The sequence below is a fragment of the Hydractinia symbiolongicarpus genome, chromosome 3, assembly GCF_029227915.1.
Source record: "Hydractinia symbiolongicarpus strain clone_291-10 chromosome 3, HSymV2.1, whole genome shotgun sequence".
Taxonomy (NCBI): Eukaryota; Metazoa; Cnidaria; class Hydrozoa; order Anthoathecata; family Hydractiniidae; genus Hydractinia; species Hydractinia symbiolongicarpus.
Window position 1 is genome coordinate 21,124,203 of NC_079877.1, and position 20,978 is coordinate 21,145,180.

At 33.6% G+C, this 20,978-nt stretch overlaps 1 protein-coding gene across 5 annotated transcripts in view; it reads left to right on the forward strand.

Moving 5' to 3' along the window:
* Window positions 1–20,978, forward strand: part of LOC130636174 (propionyl-CoA carboxylase alpha chain, mitochondrial-like) — an 82,149-nt gene that overhangs the window by 45,098 nt on the left and 16,073 nt on the right. For 4 of the 5 annotated variants that reach the window (XM_057445808.1, XM_057445810.1, XM_057445806.1 and 1 more), the window contains 11 exons: window positions 6,505–6,799; window positions 6,949–7,023; window positions 7,102–7,170; window positions 7,664–7,850; window positions 7,927–8,026; window positions 8,308–8,416; window positions 8,952–9,053; window positions 11,114–11,164; window positions 11,242–11,307; window positions 11,382–11,456; window positions 11,942–12,019. In XM_057445808.1, the coding sequence (XP_057301791.1) occupies window positions 6,505–6,799; window positions 6,949–7,023; window positions 7,102–7,170; window positions 7,664–7,850; window positions 7,927–8,026; window positions 8,308–8,416; window positions 8,952–9,053; window positions 11,114–11,164; window positions 11,242–11,307; window positions 11,382–11,456; window positions 11,942–12,019 (1,207 nt within the window). Of the gene's footprint in view, window positions 1–6,504; window positions 6,800–6,948; window positions 7,024–7,101; window positions 7,171–7,663; window positions 7,851–7,926; window positions 8,027–8,307; window positions 8,417–8,951; window positions 9,054–9,927; window positions 9,947–11,113; window positions 11,165–11,241; window positions 11,308–11,381; window positions 11,457–11,941; window positions 12,020–20,978 lie in introns of those variants that run through there. The other variant, XM_057445811.1, reaches the window with a different exon arrangement.

Genomic DNA, 20,978 nt, shown 5'->3' on the forward strand with positions numbered 1-20,978 from the left:
AACAAACGTTTTGTTTCTTACTCAACCCAGTGTACTCAGTAATCACAAATTGTTTATTGTTTTGGTTTGTCTGTTCAGATTCATATCAGTATTGTAGGTTTATCATTTCTTGAACATGTAAGGCTGTTTATTTTATTTAAAAATTTCTTAACTTTCTTAGGCCATATAACTTATAGGTTATAAGTTATTGTGGTAAATCAATCAAGTACTAAGCATATCTAAGGGAGAGCTGCCCATCTTACCTGGCTAAACATTATTGCATTGACACAAGATGTGACTTGAAACAAATGTGAGCGGGTTGCTCATCTACAATTCTCTTAGCTTTTGAACGAATCACCCCCCTCCCACCAAAAATGCCTATTGATTATCATTTCATTAAAATACATAGTTTTCTGTATAAAAAATCTATTGCCCTCTTACAGTACCTTAAATTCAGAAACTCAACAAGTATAATACAGAAAAGTTTTTATGTTAATTCTATCAGATTTGTCTAAGAAGAGCACCCCTTAAGAAAATTATTTTTATATACATAAGTTTTTGATCTGTGTTTTTACGTACAAATAAATTACAATACCCATAGTTATACTTGACATGGAATAACAATTTGGTAAAACTTATAAATATAGCTAATATTACTGGCAATACTTATAGAAATACTACCTATTGACAGAACATTTTGTGAATTTAAAAAACAACAATTATCTGTAGCTGCAACTGTAATATTCTGTCAGGCCATAATTTTTTAAATAATCAAGGCTCAAGGATACTTATAAGTACTGTCTTGGGTGATTGCATTGCTCTTATTACATTTTGGTTGAATATATAACATGAAGACCAATATTCAGTCTAATACCACCAACCCAACATGCTTAGGATAGCCTTGGAGGAAAGGGATAGCCAAGTCATAATGTTATTTACAGATGTTTCAAAAAATATAAAATCCAAACCATAGTCATAAGAAAAACAATAGCTAGGTAGCTAAACACTAGAAAAAAATATAAACCAGTATAAAATAACTGCCATGTTCTATTTTTTTTACCTAAAGTTCATAATTTAGCCATTTGACAAGTTAATTTGAGAAATAATAAAGGTAAACAAACTATGTATACATCACTTCGCTGGAGAATTAAAATTGTCTCTAAACTAACCTCGTTTTCATGTTAGTATGTCTATTCCGGCTGTGCATTTTGCAGAATGGAAATGGATATTGAAATAAGTCTATTGGGCTGACCCACATGTTTTTAAACTGTCAGGATGATGATGTCATCAAAAAACATTTGAACCTCAATATCTCTTCAACTGTTTGTTGAAGGCACATGGTCCTATATATTTTCTTCTTCAGCATTTCATGCTCTATACAGTAGATGTGATTGATAAATAAATTTGTGAAAAAATGGGTTGTTGCTGATGTCATTACAAAATTAAAATGACATATCTTTTTCATTCTTTTTCTGCCCAATTATTTTTTTCCATTGGCTTATGAACCAGTTTATGAATTACAATCCCAATTAGTACAATCAAGTGAGAGAAAGTAAAGAAAAGTTTGGAATAAGGTTTAATTAAAACTATGAGGATTTGTTTTCTCAAAAAAATCCTTGACTTAATTTTATGTATTTTCTATTGCTTGACTCAGAGTTTGATCCATCAGAAACCAATAATAAAACTCAAAACAAGTACCAGTAAGCCTTTTTTACTTTAAAACATAACTTTTTTCTTGAACAATGAAGTGTTTCCAAATCTTTTTTCTTTGCAAGGCTTGTGTTAGATTTATAATTTGAGGCTACAATTCTTGCCAGAAGTAGTTGAGACAAATGCAAAAACTGACCATAAGCAACAGAGAAGACAATAAATACAAAATTAGGGTTCTTTTTATCCCCTCCCCCATTGAACACAATCAGCAGACTTCTGTTTTCAAATAACTGAGTGCAGCATTGTCTGGAGGTTGCCGGGGTAGAAGTATGTGAGTAATTGGAATTTAAAAAAAGTGTCTCAACACTTATAGCAAGGATTGTAGGTTTCTTATAGACTGATTTCTTATAAGAAACGTAAAGGTCATGGTTTAATAAGTTACTTAGTTCCCCCCACCCCCCCCCCCCCCCTTTCTTTAAAAAATAAATAAAAAAGGGGCGAAATTTTACAAGTGATTCTGTTTTAAGAAATCATTGGTAAATTGTTGTTGTTATTGGCCATTGGTAAATCTCTAATTGTTACAAAGAGACTTTACTAAACCTCTCACAAGTTAAAAGGCATTTTAAAGTTTAAGTCATGCAGCAGTGAAATCATGAATACTTTTTCGGGGTACATAAGTTGTAACAAATTGAAATTTAAAACTTTTATTAAATTTGTCACTGGCTCAACTGTATTACCAGCAAGCATTACTATAAAATGTCCAGTGATGAAAAATGTGATGGTGTATTCGCTGTAAAATTTCATGTCCAAAGACAGTGACTGGTCGTCAATACGTTTTGCTTGTATTAAATTTTATTCTTATTATTTTGTTCACATTTCAACTTCAAGAATCCACCCTAAAATAAAAAAAATGTCCATTTTTTTCACTTTGTTTTTCTCGTACTCTGTTCATCTGCAACTTCTTCACTTGAAAGAAATTTTTGATCATAGAAGTCATTGCATTGCTCACTGGGCTGAAAATACCACATAGGACTGATTGGTATACAGTGAATAATAGTTTTACCCTGCACAATAAATGATGGTATATAATTAAGTATTGCGGCGACTTTAATGGTCATGTTGGGAAGTCATCTGAAGGTTATAGAGGTGTGCATGGAGGCTATGGATTTGGGAGCAGAAATAAGGAAGGGGAGAGATTGCTTGAGTTTGGAATGGCAACGGACATGGTGGTTTGCAACACATCATTCAGTAAGAGACAGAGTAGGCTCATAACATATGAGTCAGGTGGTTGTAAGACACAGATAGATTACTTCCTGGTTAGAAAGTCAGACAAGAAAGTGGTGAAGGACGTGGAAGTTATATTGGGGGAAGAGTGTGTTTCCCAGCATAGGTTGCTGGTTTGTGATATTATCTTGAAGAGTGTTAAAGAAGCCAAGGGAAAGTACAGGCCCCGTCGAAAAGTCTCGAAGCTGAAGGAAGAGATTGTAGCAAGACAATTTAGTGCAAAAGTTCAGCAGTTAGCCCACTATGGTCAATGTGATAATGACAATGTTGAAAGTATTTGGATTACTTTAAAGAATTGTCTTCTAGAAGCTTCTGATGATACCTGTGGGTGGACGAATGGACCAGCTAGACATAGACAGACCTGGTGGTGGAATAATGAGGTTGACCAGTGTACAAAGGAAAAGAGGAAACTTTGGAAAGAGTGGAAGTCAGGTGGTAGTAAAAATATTTACTTAGAAGCTAAGCGTCGTGTTCGTACAGCAGTGTATAAGGCAAAATCAGAAGCAGAGAGAAACAGATTTGCAGATGTGTTATGGATTAACCATTCACTTAGTGATGAATTTAGTGTAAATGTTGGTGTACATCAGGGTTCTGTACTTAGTCCTTTGTTGTTTGTTCTAGTCTTAGGAGCGCTGTCGATAGAGTTCAGAACAGGTTGTCCATGGGAGTTATTGTATGCAGATGATTTGGTTCTCATAGCAGAGTCGATGGAAGAATTAGTTGAGAAGTTTGAGAAGTGGAAGAAAGGACTAGAAGAGAAAGGGCTAAAGGTAAACACAACAAAGTCTAAAGTCATGATTAGTAGCATTGCAGCCAGATGTGATCTTGTAGTTGGAAAGTGGCTTTGTGGAATTTGCAGGAAAGGGGTTGGTAGTAACTCAATTTTTTGTCAGACTTGCAAGCATTGGGTACATTAGTGGAAGGTTAAGAGCTGACATTCAGTTTGTATGCAAGCGTTGCAAAGGTGAGATTATAGAGAATGAAGTATTTCCAGCTTTAATGATGTACAACAATGGCTCGTTAGAGATAGTTGAGAACTTCTGTTACTTAGGTGATATGTTGGGCAGTAAAGGGGGTGTTGGAAGAAGTGTTACTTGCAGGATAGGTTCTGCTTGGAAAAAGTTCAGAGAGTTACTTCCTTTGTTGACTAGCAGAGTCCTGTCAATTGAGGTAAAAGGTAGGTTTTATGAGGCCTGTGTAAGAAGTGTTATGTTGTATAGTAGTGAGACATGGGCAGTGAAGCAGGAAGATCTTGACCGTTTAGAAGGGAATGATATGAGAATGGTTAGGTGAATGTGTAACGCCAGTCTGAGAGACAGAAAGAGTTCAGATGAGCTAAGAAGTAGGCTAAGTCTCCGTAGAATTAAAGATGTTATCCAGATAAGAAGATTGAATTGGCTGGGGCACTTGGAAAGAATGGAGGTGGATAATTGGGTAAGAAAGTGTAGAGACTTGATAGTTCCTGGGGCGAAGACCAGAGGCAGACCGAGAAAGACTTGGCATGAGGTTATTAGGACAGAAGTTGAGTTTAGATCTAACACAGTCTAGATCAGATTGGAAGAGGGTCATTAATATACCTCGTCCAACCCATGCTAGCATGGAAAACGGACGTTAAGCCGAGAATGATGATGATGATGATTGCATGCAGGCGGACAATTTTTCGCTCGCAAAATGAGAAATTGTATAAAATAAGTCTATAAGTCATAAAGCCTTGTAAAAATTCCAATAAAATATCAATAACCCTTGTAGAAATAACCTGACATTTTACACGTAGGCTGAAAAAGGTTTAACAGGACGTCAGAAACAAAACAATAAAAAATAACTTAACACGTGCACTTTTTGTTTGACTACTAAATACCTAAAAAAAGAGGAATAACAACAAACTCATAAGTTAGAGCTACTTATGGGATGGAGCTTCGAAGCTAACATTAGCTAGTTAGCTAACAAAACAGTAGCTAAGACACCCAGTTAAATATACTTAAGCTGGAAGACTTAGATACGTCTATAGCTAACTATTTTTGCTTAGTAAAACATATAAAGGCAAACAATAGCAATGTAAAAATTATGACATTTGCAGTTGTTTATTAAACCAAAATTTTCTATTTCGCTAGCACATTTGTTTGGTAGCCAGCTAACAGCTTTATGTAGAATTTTGAATTTTAGGACAAATACAATAGTTACTCACCAGGACACACATTAATTATGCAACAAAATGTAAACAAATATGCTGGCTTTTTTATAAAAAATGCGGTAAAATATAAAACTTTAAGAATTTGAGGCTTTAATGGATTTTTTTTTAGAATGCGATTCTCCTTGACAATTTTAAGTGTGCTACATACAAAAGCGGAACGTCAAAAATATCAAAGTTCTTACTTTTTCTGAATTCCAATTCAATTGAAACTCTAGCATTCATTTTCCACTTCTAACATTACTTTACTACTTCTAGCTCCACTCTTTACTTCCGAAGTAACTTATTGTGGCTTTCAACTTCACTTTTCTACTTCGACTTCTTCACTTGAACATTTTTTTTTCTTTTTCATATATTATTTTTTGAAACAATTTACTTTTTGCACTGTTTTCAAGACCAAGGGAACGTTCTTTTGTTGTTATTTTGTGTGTCGATGTTAACCCTGTTCCAAATTATATGCTTTTTTAATCCACTCTACATATCCACTTTGATTTTTCTTGCTTTTAATATCTGCACTTTTTATGAATAATCGTCACAAATGAGATATGTTATGTCGAGAAATTTTATGTTTTGTTTTTACGCCAACGGAACTTTCTATTCAAATGCTGTCCTGTTCGAAAGTATGTATTTGAGCAAACCATATTGCTTATTTTCATCACATGGTTTCTAACGGTTGCGAGACAAATGTAAACAAAACAAAAAAACTCGAAAGCCGCGCATTCTGGTTGTAAAAAAGATTGTCTTTGCAAAAGTGACAGACAGACAGACACACCGAGGCTCTGTATTATTATAGAGATGCATCTTTGGCACACAATGCTCTTTGCTACAGCCATAAAAATGAACATTGCAATACCTATGTGTCACTTTTAAAAATATCATTATTAAAAGCTTTTCAGGTCCTCGTTGATAACAGAACATTATAAATATTTCTGACGTAGCCAACCCGTATAAGTATTATTAATAATATTATTATAATAATAATAATAATAATAATAATAATAATATAATATTCAATTAAAATTTATGCACAAATATTACATTGCTATAAGGGAAACAAAACACCCATCCAATATTTTTGCAACATGCCACATTGCTAGTTATCGCATGGATTAACGGCCGAAGTTGAATGGCATGAAACATGCTGAAAATAGATCTTGAGGTTATTCTAAGGTAAGGAAATCGCCAATCAAAATGCTAAACGTCAATGTTTTCCCTCTCCCTAAAATTATCAATGTTTTATGGTATGATGTACCGCTCTAACCTTGCATTGATGTTTAATCTATACTTTTGGATTTGTGAGTCACCCCTAATTATCGTTATAAGTAACATTCACTTTTTTATGTGTTCAAAAGAGATCTGTAAAAGGAGGAAACATGCATACTTGATTATAAGTGTTTTTCTAGTCCATTTTTGGATCCAGAAACAAGACATGCCATGGGTACACAAGCTGTAATGTTGGCCAAAGAAGTTGGGTACAATTCAGCAGGAACTGTTGAGTTTCTCGTAGATAAGCACAAAAACTTTTTCTTCTTGGAAATGAATACAAGGTTGCAAGTGGAGCATCCAATCACGGAGTTAACAACAGGTGTGGATTTGGTTGAGTTAATGTTACGAAGTGCTGCTGGCCAAGAGCTAATATTAAAGCAAGAGGATGTCCCTTTAAATGGTTGGGCTGTTGAATGCAGAGTTTATGCTGAAGTACGTGATTAACTAAAACGTCAAGAGTGAAATTTTAATTTTTAAATTTTTGTTTCGCGAGGATAAATTTTTTCATTTGGTAAATTGTGTTGCTATGTTTTCTTTTCAGAAAGTGTCTTTTGTATTGTGTAGTCTTAATCTTATCTTAGGATCCCTACAAAAACTTTGGTCTGCCATCTGTAGGACTGTTGCAGCATTATGAAGAACCCACACACATACCAAACGTAACCTTTTACCTTTATTTGCAATATTTTAAATCAAAGATCTTGTAATAGAAGTGAAACTGGATTATTCGGTTTTAGGTTCGATGCGACAGCGGAATTAAAGAAGGGAGTGAGATTAGCATATATTATGATTCCATGATATGTAAGGTATAATAACTTCCCTTACTTATTCTTCTTTTTTTCCTTTTTTTACTGAGTATATTATAATTGAAGTAGATTTGAAGTAATCCAGATCAAAAAATCATGAAATTATACATAATTCGTGTTTTTTTGTTCTGCTATTTTTGTGTTCCTGTTGCACAACTCCATCTTTTTATTCTCTTGCACCCTAAAAAGTATTAAAACACAAATTTCTGTTCACTCTTCCAAACGGTGAATCAAAATAAAAGAAAAAATTAGTAGAATTAAGTTAATGAAAATGACAATTAACAGTATTTAGATATGTTCTAAAAAACGTAAAAACATGTTCCTTTTTTAAAAAATTTAATGGCGAAAGTATTTACCGTAAACTTGGCAAAAAAAACATGGGCTGTCGTAAACGTTTATGGCCTAAATTTGGCATTTTTCTCACCATCGCACAACGCTTTACCCTTAATGTATATGCATCAAGTGGTTTAACTACAGTCCCTGATTTTTTTAGTTGGTAACATATGGTGCAGACCGACAGGAGGCTTTAAACATTATGGACAAAGCATTAGATTCATACGTCATCAGAGGGTTGTCTCACAATATCTCATTGTTGCGTGATATTTGCGACAATAAAAAGTTCAGGGAAGGGAAGATTACCACATCATTTCTTAATCATGAATACCCTGATGGCTTTAATGGTGCGTGTGTTACAAGTGATTTTAGCCACACACGTGTATTTACCTTTTCCAAGTTAATACTGTTTTTGTTCTTTAGGAAGAAGTTTAAGTATCCAAGAGAAAAATGAGCTCCTTACGGTAGCAGCATTCATGCATGTAAAACGAGAGGATAGAGCGTCACGTTTCCTGAACTCAGAGTTAGTGGTTGTATTTTGAAAGCGAAAATTTAAAATCGTATTTTATATTGTGCCAAACCCTTGGTAACCTAATTGTGCAGGTTGATTGGGGGACTCAGTAATGAGAGCCTGTATTTTTTTTTTAAATCCATAATTACGGAGGGTTTTTTTAATCGAATTGTGACCTTCATCAAAAGCAATGCCTTCAATTAATGCTGACTTTGTTGGATAGGGTTTTTTATGTTTTTGAAATTTGGTGTTGCCTCCCCTACAGTTATGTTACAAAGAGTGCATCTATTTAGTGTTGCCTACCACTCTTCGAAACCAATCTCTTGTGATCTGTTTTTGCAGTTAGGCCACAAAAGGAGAAAATATGGAGTTACTGGCTTGTACAATGGGGGAAATTTAAAAGTATGTCATATTTTTTTTGTGCTTGTAGTAAATGTTTTATGTTTTACATGTGCACATTTTTTCAAGGGTATACGTGTCGATTTTTATGTTATTTTCTTTTGTTCCTAATGTCATTTTTAGATCTAAAATTTTAAAGAGTACTAATTTTTGCTCACATTGATTTTTCAGACAAAACCAGGTAAAAGGGCCTGGACGACGGATGGATAGTTACCACTTTATTTTAAGAGACTAGTTCTTTCCATGAATCTGCTTAAAATTGGTCTCATTTTGGTGCCAGGTGGTTCCTAGTTATCCACACAGGAGATGATGTCAGTTGTTTTCACTGGTTTCCATGTTATTTGCCCTTAAAGTTATAACTGCAATAAAATGGATTTATTGATTTATTTAAAAAAATTGACATCAATCTATTTTATCGACTTGTGACATAACGTCAAAATAAGTAATTTTTCAGGATATGGACAAGTCAATAAGTCAAATTTTCATTCTTTCATGGGCTTATCGACTAGTTTTTATTTAAGATGAGAGATTTTTTCAGATTGGTATTGATGGCAATGAAGCTATTGAACTGCGAAGTAATTGGGACTTGTCTTCACTTTGTATTGAAGCAAATGTAAACGGGAGAGATGTCGTCCTTCAGGTAGGACATTTTATCTGTGCTACTTAAACAAGAGCGCAACGCCAAAGATTATCTTATATTCTTATTGCCTAGCGTGAGTGAGCATGGTTATCCATGGCACAAAAATCTTCAGTCACTTCTTTACGCCCCACGCATTGCTCCCCTTACGTGTGGCGTGACGAAAAAATTTATTAAAAAAAAAATTATCAAAATGAAAAGTTGTGACTATATGATAATAATATCCTTTAATTTTTTACACACCAAAAATAAGTCGATCTGTATAAAAAATAATTTGGTAGGCAATACATATTTTTTAATATTCACTATTAAGCAATATTCCTCATTTGGCATGAGAAGTATGAATGTACTAACTACGTTCAGACATACAAAGACAAGTTCACCAAAGGTTATTGCCTTACCTGAAACTATATTATTATTATAGCATCATTTGATGGGCTTTTCTACCGAATGGCTCTGTTACAGTAAATGGATATGTTTTGGCATCAGTTGTCTTTATTTTAAAAAACAGTCCTTTGTTACTTCCACTGTTCTTTTTATTGGACACATCAACAAATTTTACGTTTTTCCGCTACTTTATGTAACTCAATCAGATTTCAGCTTTATATTTTGTTGCAAATAAATTATGATATTAAGAAAAGCTTTACAAACTTGGGTAATACTTGAACAGGCATTTTTTGTGTGTAATTTCTTTAGTTGTCCATCAAATGCTGCATTTTTTAAATTCCACGAAATCCTACGTTTTTACATAAAATTTCAAACATTAGCAAAACAACTCTTACCTCTATATTTTCCTTGGTTGTCTATTTAATGCACCATTTTTGTTTTGAAGTTGAAAAAAAGGTGCTCTTTTGAATAACATTTTTCCATTGTCTAGTAAATGAGAAAAAGAGGAGTAGAAAATCGTAGAAAGGTAATAGCGATTTTATTGTCTTTTTGACAGTGGCCATTACTATGATGATCAAAATTAGCTGCCAGCATATGTTAATGTCACTCTAGAATAGGCGCCCATAAAAACGTCCCATTGGGTGTACCTAATTTATCGCCTGGTATACTTATTCTTTAAATTTCGGCTGGACCACATCTAAAAGAAATTCCGCTTCAGGAAATAATGGTTTGTTTTGTTATGATAAAATATTGTGGTAGAGGACATTAGCAATACATCAAAATAATATTATATTTTGTGTCAGTAAGCATTGATTTTTTTAATTTCGTTTAAACTTTTTTGGGAAAGGACGGTATGCAATACTGAAATAACAGATTTTTTTATAAGAAAAGAACTGTTTTTGTTGTATCTGAAGTTATTACTGAAACTGTTTTTGTTTTTGTTTGTTTGACATTTCATGTTCAAATTTTGTGGAGATTTTGTGCAACATAAAAAGAACTAGCTGTTTCTTATATTATATTTTGTATAAACTTTTCTTCAGGGATCTGTATTCAATTTACCGAAATGACTCATTCTTTTAAATTTAAATTTAATGTGTTTGAAATCATGGTTATTGGACATCTTGTGTAAGGTCGTATGGGTAAAAACAATATGCAAAATGTTTAAGATTTTTGTTGGTTTGGTTTTACTCCTCGCAAACTATTTAATATTTGGAATTAAGATATTGTTGTCGGGGGCAAAGTGCAATATACTGAAATAGTTGCGAAATGTGGATTTTTCTATGACATGAAATATGTTTGAATAACATTGTCAGTGATTTAAATCTCATGGGTTTTTCCAGATTTACTTTTCGCATTGTTCAAGTAATTTTAGCAGATTTATTTTTTGTATTTTTTCATGCCTAATTTTTTAGTCCTTTGGTGTTAAGGATTATAACCATGAAATAAATAAAATGCAGATAATGTCTGTTCAAAATTCAAACTAGTGTTGTTTGTTTTTGATGCACATTATACCTTCAGAAATACACAGACATACAACTAGTATTACAGTAATTCGCCCTATTTATTTGTACAAATTTTTCATTTACTTTTATCAGAATGGCAAAAAATTATATATATTATACTCTGTCTATCACATATTTAAATGGATAGATTGGTTTTAACATTGGCGTGTTTAGAATTATGGAAGAGTGGGACAGACGTATAAGATTCAACACTGTGGCACAGTGGTGAGTTTTTCATTTATAGCACATATTCAAAGCTCATTTCCAAAATCCTTGCACCAGTGTTTTGATTTTACTGTTAGTTTGAAGTAGATGTAATGGAGGCGTTACAAGATGACTTAAGCGTTTACATGAAAGAAAAACCAAAGGTGTGTTAGAGATTTTTTCTCATTGTTTCTTTTTTTTGAAAGTAATTTATTCTAAAAATAACATCACTTTGTAGGAGGATGCTTCACCTTTTTTGAGATCACCTATGCCTGGTGTGGTAATCTCAATCTCTTGTCAAGTTGGAGATAAGGTAACGTTTAACTATTCATCATCATCATCGTCATTATCACTATTATCATCATCATCAAAATGTTCTGCCTGTGTTAAAGAGCTTTTTCATTTAAAATATTCTCTTCCTTAAAATAAATTTCAAATTAACGGAATTGCAGTTACTGACACAAGCAACTGTATTAAAATCAAAAAAAAAGTACGCACAATCTGAATAGGAGAACGCCATTGTGGGGTCTCCAAAGTGTAGCAGAAATCCAGAAAATTAAAGCTAAGTAAAGCCAAAGTTAACAAAGGTAACAAAATTTCAATGTGTAACTATAAACACAAAAAAGGTATTTGGAAAAAGGAGATTTTTTTTCGGGTGGAAAGTCCCTTTAGTTATTACATAAATCAAATTTCAAGAAAATCTTAATGTGTTTTGATTTAGTAATGATTTTTACTTAAAACTTTGTAAGTGTGTAATCAAACTGCTTTCAAATTATGTTTGAACTGTTTATCTTTCAGGTGTTTGAGGGACAAGAAGTTGTGGTTGTAGAAGCCATGAAATTACAGAACTCGTTAGCCATGGCGAAAACAGGAATTGTGAGTGCGAGATCTTATTCTTTAGTCTGTACAATTCATTAGACGCCTATATATCTTGTCATAAGAATACACTTTTTTATAAGAATCATAAAATTTCGCTTCAGCCTGAGGGTTATTGTTCTTATTTTGTTCTCACATTTTACGCCGTTTTATCTTTTTAACAGTATGAGAACTATTCGTGATGCAGCATCTAGGTACAATTTCGCAAAATCGTAACAATTGATTCTGCGAAAATTTCAGCCCTAAAAGATGTTTTTTTGGAAAAAAGAATATCATTGTTTTTATTTTTTAACCATTACCGGCTTCTCTGTTCCTATGTTCTTTGTAAAAAAAGCATAACTTATTTAGAGCCTGGGTTGGGTACATATTGTGCTCAATGTTCCTCCCTATTTCAAGTGTCATTTTTCTCATTTATCTGTTTTTGTTGCAACTTTCAGAAAGGTAATCCTGAGTAGCAAAACTTTATCTGAATAACCTTCAATATAAATTATGACAATAATCACAGCACTTCAAGAGCCTCAACACCACCATCATATCCAAACTAAAATGGCCTTTGTAACATGATTTCGTTATTTGGGATTCTAAAATTTAAGGGATTCCTGCATTGAAATGATATTTTTATATGTTGTTGAGGATAAAAAATTTTTTATTAAGTTCTTTGGACTTTTTAAAAAATCTTTTTTCGTTCGTGAGATATTTAGCTTTAAAGATCTCCATCTGACCTTATGACATCATCATTGATGATTTAATAAGGTAGTAAGCAAAAAATTAATAATTTAAATATATCATAAATTCATGAAAAAGGAAAAACATAAACACATCAATAACTTATTGCAAACACAACAATCACAAATCACCAACTAAGAATGGAATGTACTATTTGATACAACTTTGTAATAAAATAAATGCTCAAATGTGTTGTTCATTGTCTTATAACTCTTCATCAGTAGATACGTCGTCGTCACGTTCATTTGAATTCATCGAGATTAAATTCTTGTAAAATACACAGAAATAAAACCCACCTTAATCGAACAGTTACTGTAGGTAGAGTACAATTATCATTCATCAACTATCCTTCCTCAGAGAACTCTGCATTATCACATTCAACACATATATCAGGTGGCTTTGGTGACTTATATCCCTCGAACCAATTTATCTTCCTTAATTTATCTTAATGTTGTTCCTTAAGAATCCATCTACAACATATTTGTAACAGCTAGGGTGGAGCAGGTAAAACTGATGTTAACCATTTCCCAGTTATAAAGTTCATTTTATATATCTTCTGTTTTAAACTTGAAAGCAAGGTGGAAGAAAGCTACAATCCATAGGAATATATAGCTTCACCGCTGTTTTCTGGCTTATACTGAAGAAATAACTCCAATCTCAATTCACCAACAGAAACAAATGGGTTTTTTCCATACAATTTGCAAACGATCTCTTCAATATTTAACAGAATTGTCAGGATTTTCAGTGGTTGAATCTTCCCCTTATGACTGAAAGCATCAGTGTAATAACAACCACTGACACTGAAAGCGTGATATGCAGGGAGTGACTTACATAGCACGTCACCAAACTTTTTTTACAATTGGCTGACACTGATATATCTGAGTGTATCTAACCATAAATGGATTTGCTGATCGAATGAAGAAAAACTATGCTATAATTAAAACATCAGTCTCAGTTATGCATATTACTACATTATTTGCGATGATGCTGATGTGAGGTGATAAATCATTCGCGAATCTGCTTCTTCATGTGAAGTAGCAAATATTACCTGATTTTTCTTAAAGTACAGAAATAAGGTTGTCATCCACCCAGATCTGAACAAGAAATTGCACTGGAGATTCTTTGAACTGGTCGTTTCTTAAAGCCTGCACCCAGCTTCCAGGGCACTTCCTTCTCGAGAGGTATTTCTATATGCTCATCACAATCTGCCATTCTTCTTCTTTGTGTTTTAGAAAGAGCATTAAATATCTATAACATTGCATATGAAAACCCTGTACACATCTGTTTTTTCTGGAACAGAAAAGTTGCTGTATTTGAGATTTTGTTTTTTTCTACTGCTTAAAACCTTTTGACATTTCATAAGATTGTTTTTTGAAAAGCGTTAATTTTCCATCACTGGATCCATCACCAACATGTAAACTGAAATACGTTCTTAAACAAAAATCCCCCACCAAATGTAATTCTAGTTACTGCAAAGTACAAATTACAATAATGATTGAAAGCAAATAAAATTAGTACCTGACTCCGCGTTCTGATTATTATTACATTCAGAATTTGCTGTTGTTGAAAATTCAATTGCAGACTCTGCAAAAATGAAATAATTACCTCTGTGTTCAGTATTATCATATTTTTCAAAGAACCAAAAAAAACCAACAACATTCTTGCAAGAATTATGAAATAAGATTTGGAGGCTTCTTCAAGTAGAGTGTTCTTAAAATAAAATGTGTAGTCAAGAATAGATGTATATATCATTACCATTAATCTGTTTTTTAATACGCCACATTTCCATGTTTAAACTATCTCTTCAAATTATCTTTCGTCGTTTCACTTTCTCACATGCTATTCTACTATATCACAATATCTAGTTATATGCTATTAAAATTTGGAACATGGTCTGTATAGAATATGCTCAATAAAAACACTAAAAGAACATGTTCATTAGCATCTTCTAATAAACTAGGGATTTTTTTTCATGAATTGTGCATGAATGATAATATTTTATTATCTTTGTGGGGGCTCTAACTAAGACTTAGGACCTCAATATCTGGTAAGTTTTTTTTCGTTTAAGTTCCTTTATATAAGTAGTACAAATTTTGGTGCATCTACTTTATGAGGTATTTTATAGGCCCTTTGAATTCTTTGTGTACCTTATGTGGGCCTTTTTAGGTCTCTTTCGGCCTCTTTGAGGGAGGTCTGAATTTCTAAATTTCGAATACTTAGCTTATAAGAATATTTTTAGCAAGATTTGATGATGTACCCGATGGGGTGAAAACATGACCAATTTAGGACAATTTAAGAGGCATGGGGAGACAAACGGCCCCAACGCAATGAAGCTTACAAATATTTTTTTGTATTTCCAGTTTATTACTCTCGGTACATCAGGTCAAACAATCTGTACCTTATGGGTTGAACGAATACGTCACAAGCTCTTGAACTATAATTTAAGCTGTATTATCAGAAAGCAAAAATGGACCTTTTCCCTTCTGTTCTTCTTTGGTATATTTCTGTAGCAATTTCTCAGTTTATTTAAAACGTATGGTCACGAAATTAATCTCTTTTACTATTGATGCTTACGTACTATTCTAGATTTCTCTGAGTCCTGAAACTAGAATTTCCTCCCGTTGTGCATCGCAATCCCCTTTGGACTCACACCCAAAGTGCTGGTCCAACTTGATAAATCTTTCCAACCGATTGGGTGAAAGGTCTGGCTTTGGAATTCAGAACGTATTTTGTAGTTGACTTTTTTCTTGTACGCTTTTCCTTCTATGTAATCTTGGTCGTCATTTTTAGGTCTCCCCTATTATGCATTCTCACCTTTTTGTATGCGTTCTGCAGATGGTCACTTGTCTCCTGTCCTGTCTTCTCTCACTAATTCATCATCTTCTTTTTGCTTTCTGTGGATGTTATTTCTTCTTCTACACCACCAACTATATACGAACCTGTATTAGTGCCACTCGTTGCATCGCCATCTGTCTAATCCTTTTTAATCGAAGATGCTGACACATCCTCTTCTGTCCAAGATGTTGACGCATTCTCTTCCCCGTTATTTCGGTATTCTTCATCTGCTGAAGTCTCTGCAATATCAAACTGTACTTTCTGATATTCGCCACAATCCTCGATCTTGTTTTAAGGTTTTTCTTATGTGAAATCGACATGTTCTGTCTGTATATGGTTAACAAGATGTTTAAAATCTGCAGGGCTGAATGCGTCATCATCCGAGTTATTTAAAGATTGATTAATGTCATTTTCATTGTATGTCAGTTTAGAAAATTTGTCCCAGTATTGATCCTGAGATATGGCCGCTTTTGTCAGTAAGCTCTAAAATAAACAGCCTTTGTAATTTAAGAGCAACAAAAATACACTTCGAGGGTAAAATGGCTAAAAACGGAGAAGATTTCGTTTTAGCCAAACATTTAGATGTTATTTTTAGTCTATGGTTCAAATTTTATACACAGAATCTCGTCAAAGAAAGAAAGAGAAATCGACCATCAATATGCATGTATATGCCTCGCTGCTTGTGCAAAACTTCTGTGCTTGGATTGTTTATTTAGCTAGCTAGCCCTCTTCTTATGGCAATGATCGCATCTCATCTGGGGGCAAACAATACACTCACCTGAATTTACATCACTTACGAAGAATAATGTTTTAGGAACATTTGACCACAGTGTTTGTTTGCCCCCAAACATGCACTAATTAAACAAGTCACATGACGTTTTGCCAGCAGACTTGTTTGTCATATGCACTGTAGCATTTTAGTTCTGTCGTCAATGAAATTTGCTGCATAAAATCACAAATACATACTGTGTTAACATATATTTAGTGCACATACAAGAATGATGGTTTTAATATTATGACAGTTAACTATATACAAAAGCTACAGCTATGATTAACAAATCTCTATATTGAGAAAACAACTTGGGAAGAGATCATCAAACCCAGGGAGAATTTATATCATCTGCCACTTGAACTAGAGCAGCTAGGCTATACAATTATAGCTAGCTAGTTAGCTGCATTTATTAAAAACATATTTTAATGCTATATATATATATTATGAAGACAACATCAATCAATTTTGTATGCCATCAGAATTTGCAAGGATTTGATCTTTTAGAATTGTATTAGTCGTACTATATGGAAAGCAAAGGTCATGCTTGCCTTATAGACATTAAGACTAATATATCGAAAATTTAATTTGTTTATCAGTGTTGCATAATTTAGATTATTTAACTCATTTAATTTGGAAAGTGATTTTCTTGTTACACCTACAATCCCAGGCTTAGTTAGAATAAGAATCGATAAAAATTATTATTAAATTATAAAATTATTATTAAAATTAAGCATAAAAATATTTTATCTACATGGGAGGGAGATAAGATTTTTGATGACAATTATAAATTTTAACCAAATTATATAAAAAATGATGATATATGATAATGCACAATTAGATTAATCAAATTTAGGTTTGCCAAAGTCCCATTAGAATTAAAATAAAATCGAAACTATATGAATGATGCATGGAACAAATGTTGTTGTTGTTGTTTTTGCCAAAATGAAATCAGAGAGTAAAGAACGCATAGAAAAATTATCATGATGTATTGGTAATGCGCACAAGAAAAGCAATGTTTTGACTTGCTACTAAGTACTTATTTAATGATTGGTGCAACAGCATACTATATGAATTTTATCTGAGGTTTAGAAACAATAGTTAAAATCCCTAGAAATGTTGATCTTTTAACATTAAATATTTAAAAACTTGAATAAGCTCCTGTTTGCCTATTTTAGTTTTGTTTAAGCAGGCGGTACACAATACTCTTTTTTCGAATTCGACAAATTTGATCATGTATCTTGATTTTCTTCGTTAACTTGATAGTCGACACTTTACACATTAGGCATTTTTTGATTTTTTTTTGGATTTATCGAAAGTTCCTCTACCAACCTGTTTTTTCAAAATTGTATCAAAGAATTGGAGCCTAGTGCACTCTTTTAATACTCTATAAAATGAAATTTGAACACGGTTTGAAAACATGAAAGTTTGTTTTGAATTCACCATTTCAGTAAATACACTTAAGCGCAATGCATTATGGTAGTTGTAATCAAAATTGTCAACAAACATGGAGTGTGCTACAGAAAATTCATGAATAATAACACGCATAACACCTATGAACAGCGTTTTAGTAGCTTTGGATCTCCTGATTTCACAAAACCTCTCTAAAACCTAACTTTTTCTACAGAAGAGAGCTAACAAACAACTTTCTTTCATTCTCTAACAAGACTTTTGACGCCAGCACTGTAGCTACATGAGGGGGGCTTTCCTTGTTGTGTTCCCCAGTGTTACAATAATTCAAAGCGCAACAAGAATTTATTTTTTATATCATACCAAAAGAATAAGAACTGAGGAAAAAAAGGCTTTCGAAAATTAGCAGAAAAAATTTTAAGCCAAGAACTGGACACAGAGTTTGTTCTGCTCACTTTAAAGATGGGAAAAAAACCTATATGAACAATATACCAACTATAAAACCTGTGGCTTTTAAGAATGGCAAACCAAAAATAGTCTTGGCCTATCTGATCGAAGGTTACCATCGCCAGAAAAAAAACGAAAAAAAAATTGACGCAGGAGGAGAAGTTCCAGTGAGCTAGCAAACATGCCACAAATTTAAGCAAAAAGGCATGGAAATGAGAACTGAAATATCATTTTTAACATAAACATAAGTAAACACAATTTTTTACAGGCTTTGAAAGCTGTACTAGGACATTTCAGCCTGCAGCAGATTCACTTGTATACGGGGGGTTCAAAATAGTTGAAAATACAAAAACTGTTAGTAGTAGTAAGAGTGGACTATCAAGAAAAATTAGCACAGAATAATTTTTTATGATTTTGATCAGACTTCCCTCTGCCTTCCCTATTGGGGATATAGCTATTCGATTCAGTATTTCTACTACTTGTGCTAGCCGAATACTCTTGATTTATACAAAGCGTGGGTATTTTGCTGTTATATGGTAAATTTTCGTACACTTGTAGCTACAAATGACAGTGACGGTTAGATAAATAAAATACCAAAGTATAATATATAAAACTATATATATAACCATGTATATAAAAACTATTTTTTTGCAAATATTTTGGGAGGAGCCATATAATGAAAATAAAATTAAGACATGTTGTTCCATTTGTCCTTTTTAAATCCTATTCGTTCAATGCACATTGATTTCTCTGTATACCTTGACACTGTGCATAGTAAACCTGATTTTGCTTTAATTTTGGTTAACCATTGCACGTTTGCCTGTAAATCGACTTATCTTGGCATGTTTTTTTAATTATTACGCCCCTTTTTGAAAACCGACACTTGATTTAAATTACTTTTTCTCTGAAATAATTCAATCAGAGCTACATCCCATCCAAGGCCACTTTGGGTTAACAAATAACCCACATTTTTCAACTTGCACTTTTTCTTTTGCCGCATATTTTGTAATTACCATCCTTCATTTTTAATTCCCCATTGACTTGCCTCAGAGTAAAAAGATTAATTTTGTGATAAAACTTTCTTTAAAATAGAAGTGGGATAAAGTGCATGAAATATTCCAAAGAAAGCCACACACAAAATATAAAAAAACAACAGTTTGCAAGTTGTAAAATCTAGTTGATAGAAAGTTACAACATCGACAGTCACAACATCGACTACAACAACACCAACAACAATAATAATAAAGTCAGAAATAACACATCTCAAATATTTACATCTGATTACATTTCAAAAAAAACCAGCTAACCGCTTTGTGACGCTGTAAAATAAAAAAGATTTAAGAATTTAAAGCTCCAATGGATTTTTTTGAGAATGCGACTCTCCCTGACAGTTTTAAGTGTGCTACATAAAAAAAGTAGTAGAAGGGATGGTGTATACCCAGTTTTTTTAAATCTCACGGTCAAACTCTCATAAAAAATAACATACAGTATTTTGCTTGTGACGTCACAGATTTCATTGCGCCTCATCACCACAAAATCGGCAAAAATCCGCTGATAATCAACGCATGCTCAAAACCTTCAACATGCTCAGCAATCTTTGGACAAATCTGTGTGTAAGAAAGGAGATGAGTTAGTTCAAAAAGGCATCAGATCATATCAAAATACAGAAAAGGTGCAACAAGGCTGTTGAGGAGAATCCCTGCATGTTCATGTACATACCGGACCAGTTCAAAACGCAGGACATGTGCAGCAAGGCTGTTGAGGAAGATCCCTTGATACTCAAGTTTATACCATAGCGGTTTAAGACACAGGAAATGTGCAACAAAGCTTTCATAAAGGACCACGAGATGTTCTGGTTTATTCCGGATCAATTCAAGACTCAGGACATGTGCAACAAAGCCGTTGAATGACATGTCTGTCATCTAAGGCTTGTACCAAACAAGTTCAAGACGCAGGACATGCCCAACAACATGTGCCCAATATGTAGGTGAAATTCCCAACTTGCTCAGCAATCCTCGGACCTCGTTTAAATGTATAATAAAATGGTACTCTGTTACTGGTGCTCTGTAGAACTGTGCGACAAAATAGGCGTCAGGTGCAACCCCCACAGGTGAGTACAAAACATACGACGAATTCTGGCTTTTTTCATGTCAAAGAAAACATGGCTGCTCATATGGGCGACGATGGCGGCGAGTATGTGTACGAGGGCTACTTTTGTGGAAATGCGTGCTGCTTGGCTTACGTGGAAGGGGCGAAAGGTGTATGACAGTGCGTACGAAATATCGCTGTGGTTGTTGAAAAGGCGCTACAAAGGAAGGGCTGCCCCAGACTAGAGACGCCTCGTCAGATTTGGGGGCGACTTGACGCAAAAGGAATTTCTGGCATTGGGTTTGGTTTGAAAGATAAAGGGAACAATGCAAAAAAAGATACTATAAATAAATGTGCATTAACCGTTAATCAAAATTTGAAATATTTGAAAATTTAGTAGCTATGATCTTCATAACCGGCGTTGGTATCTCTCTACCATTTATGGCGTTGGCATTAGTACAAGAATCGTCGAAGGAGCAGGAGAATGAACAAGCAATTAAAGATTTGGAGGATTGTATTCATGCTTTAGAATAGCTAGTAATGGAACAATGCAATGACTGCGAACGCGTACTCGATGAGTACGACAGGTGTAGCTGCGGACGTAGGTTCGTGGTAGAGGCTAGGATGTTGTGTTGGTGCTGCTATCAGGAGTATATCACATATAACGGGGGTAGTTGCGTATGT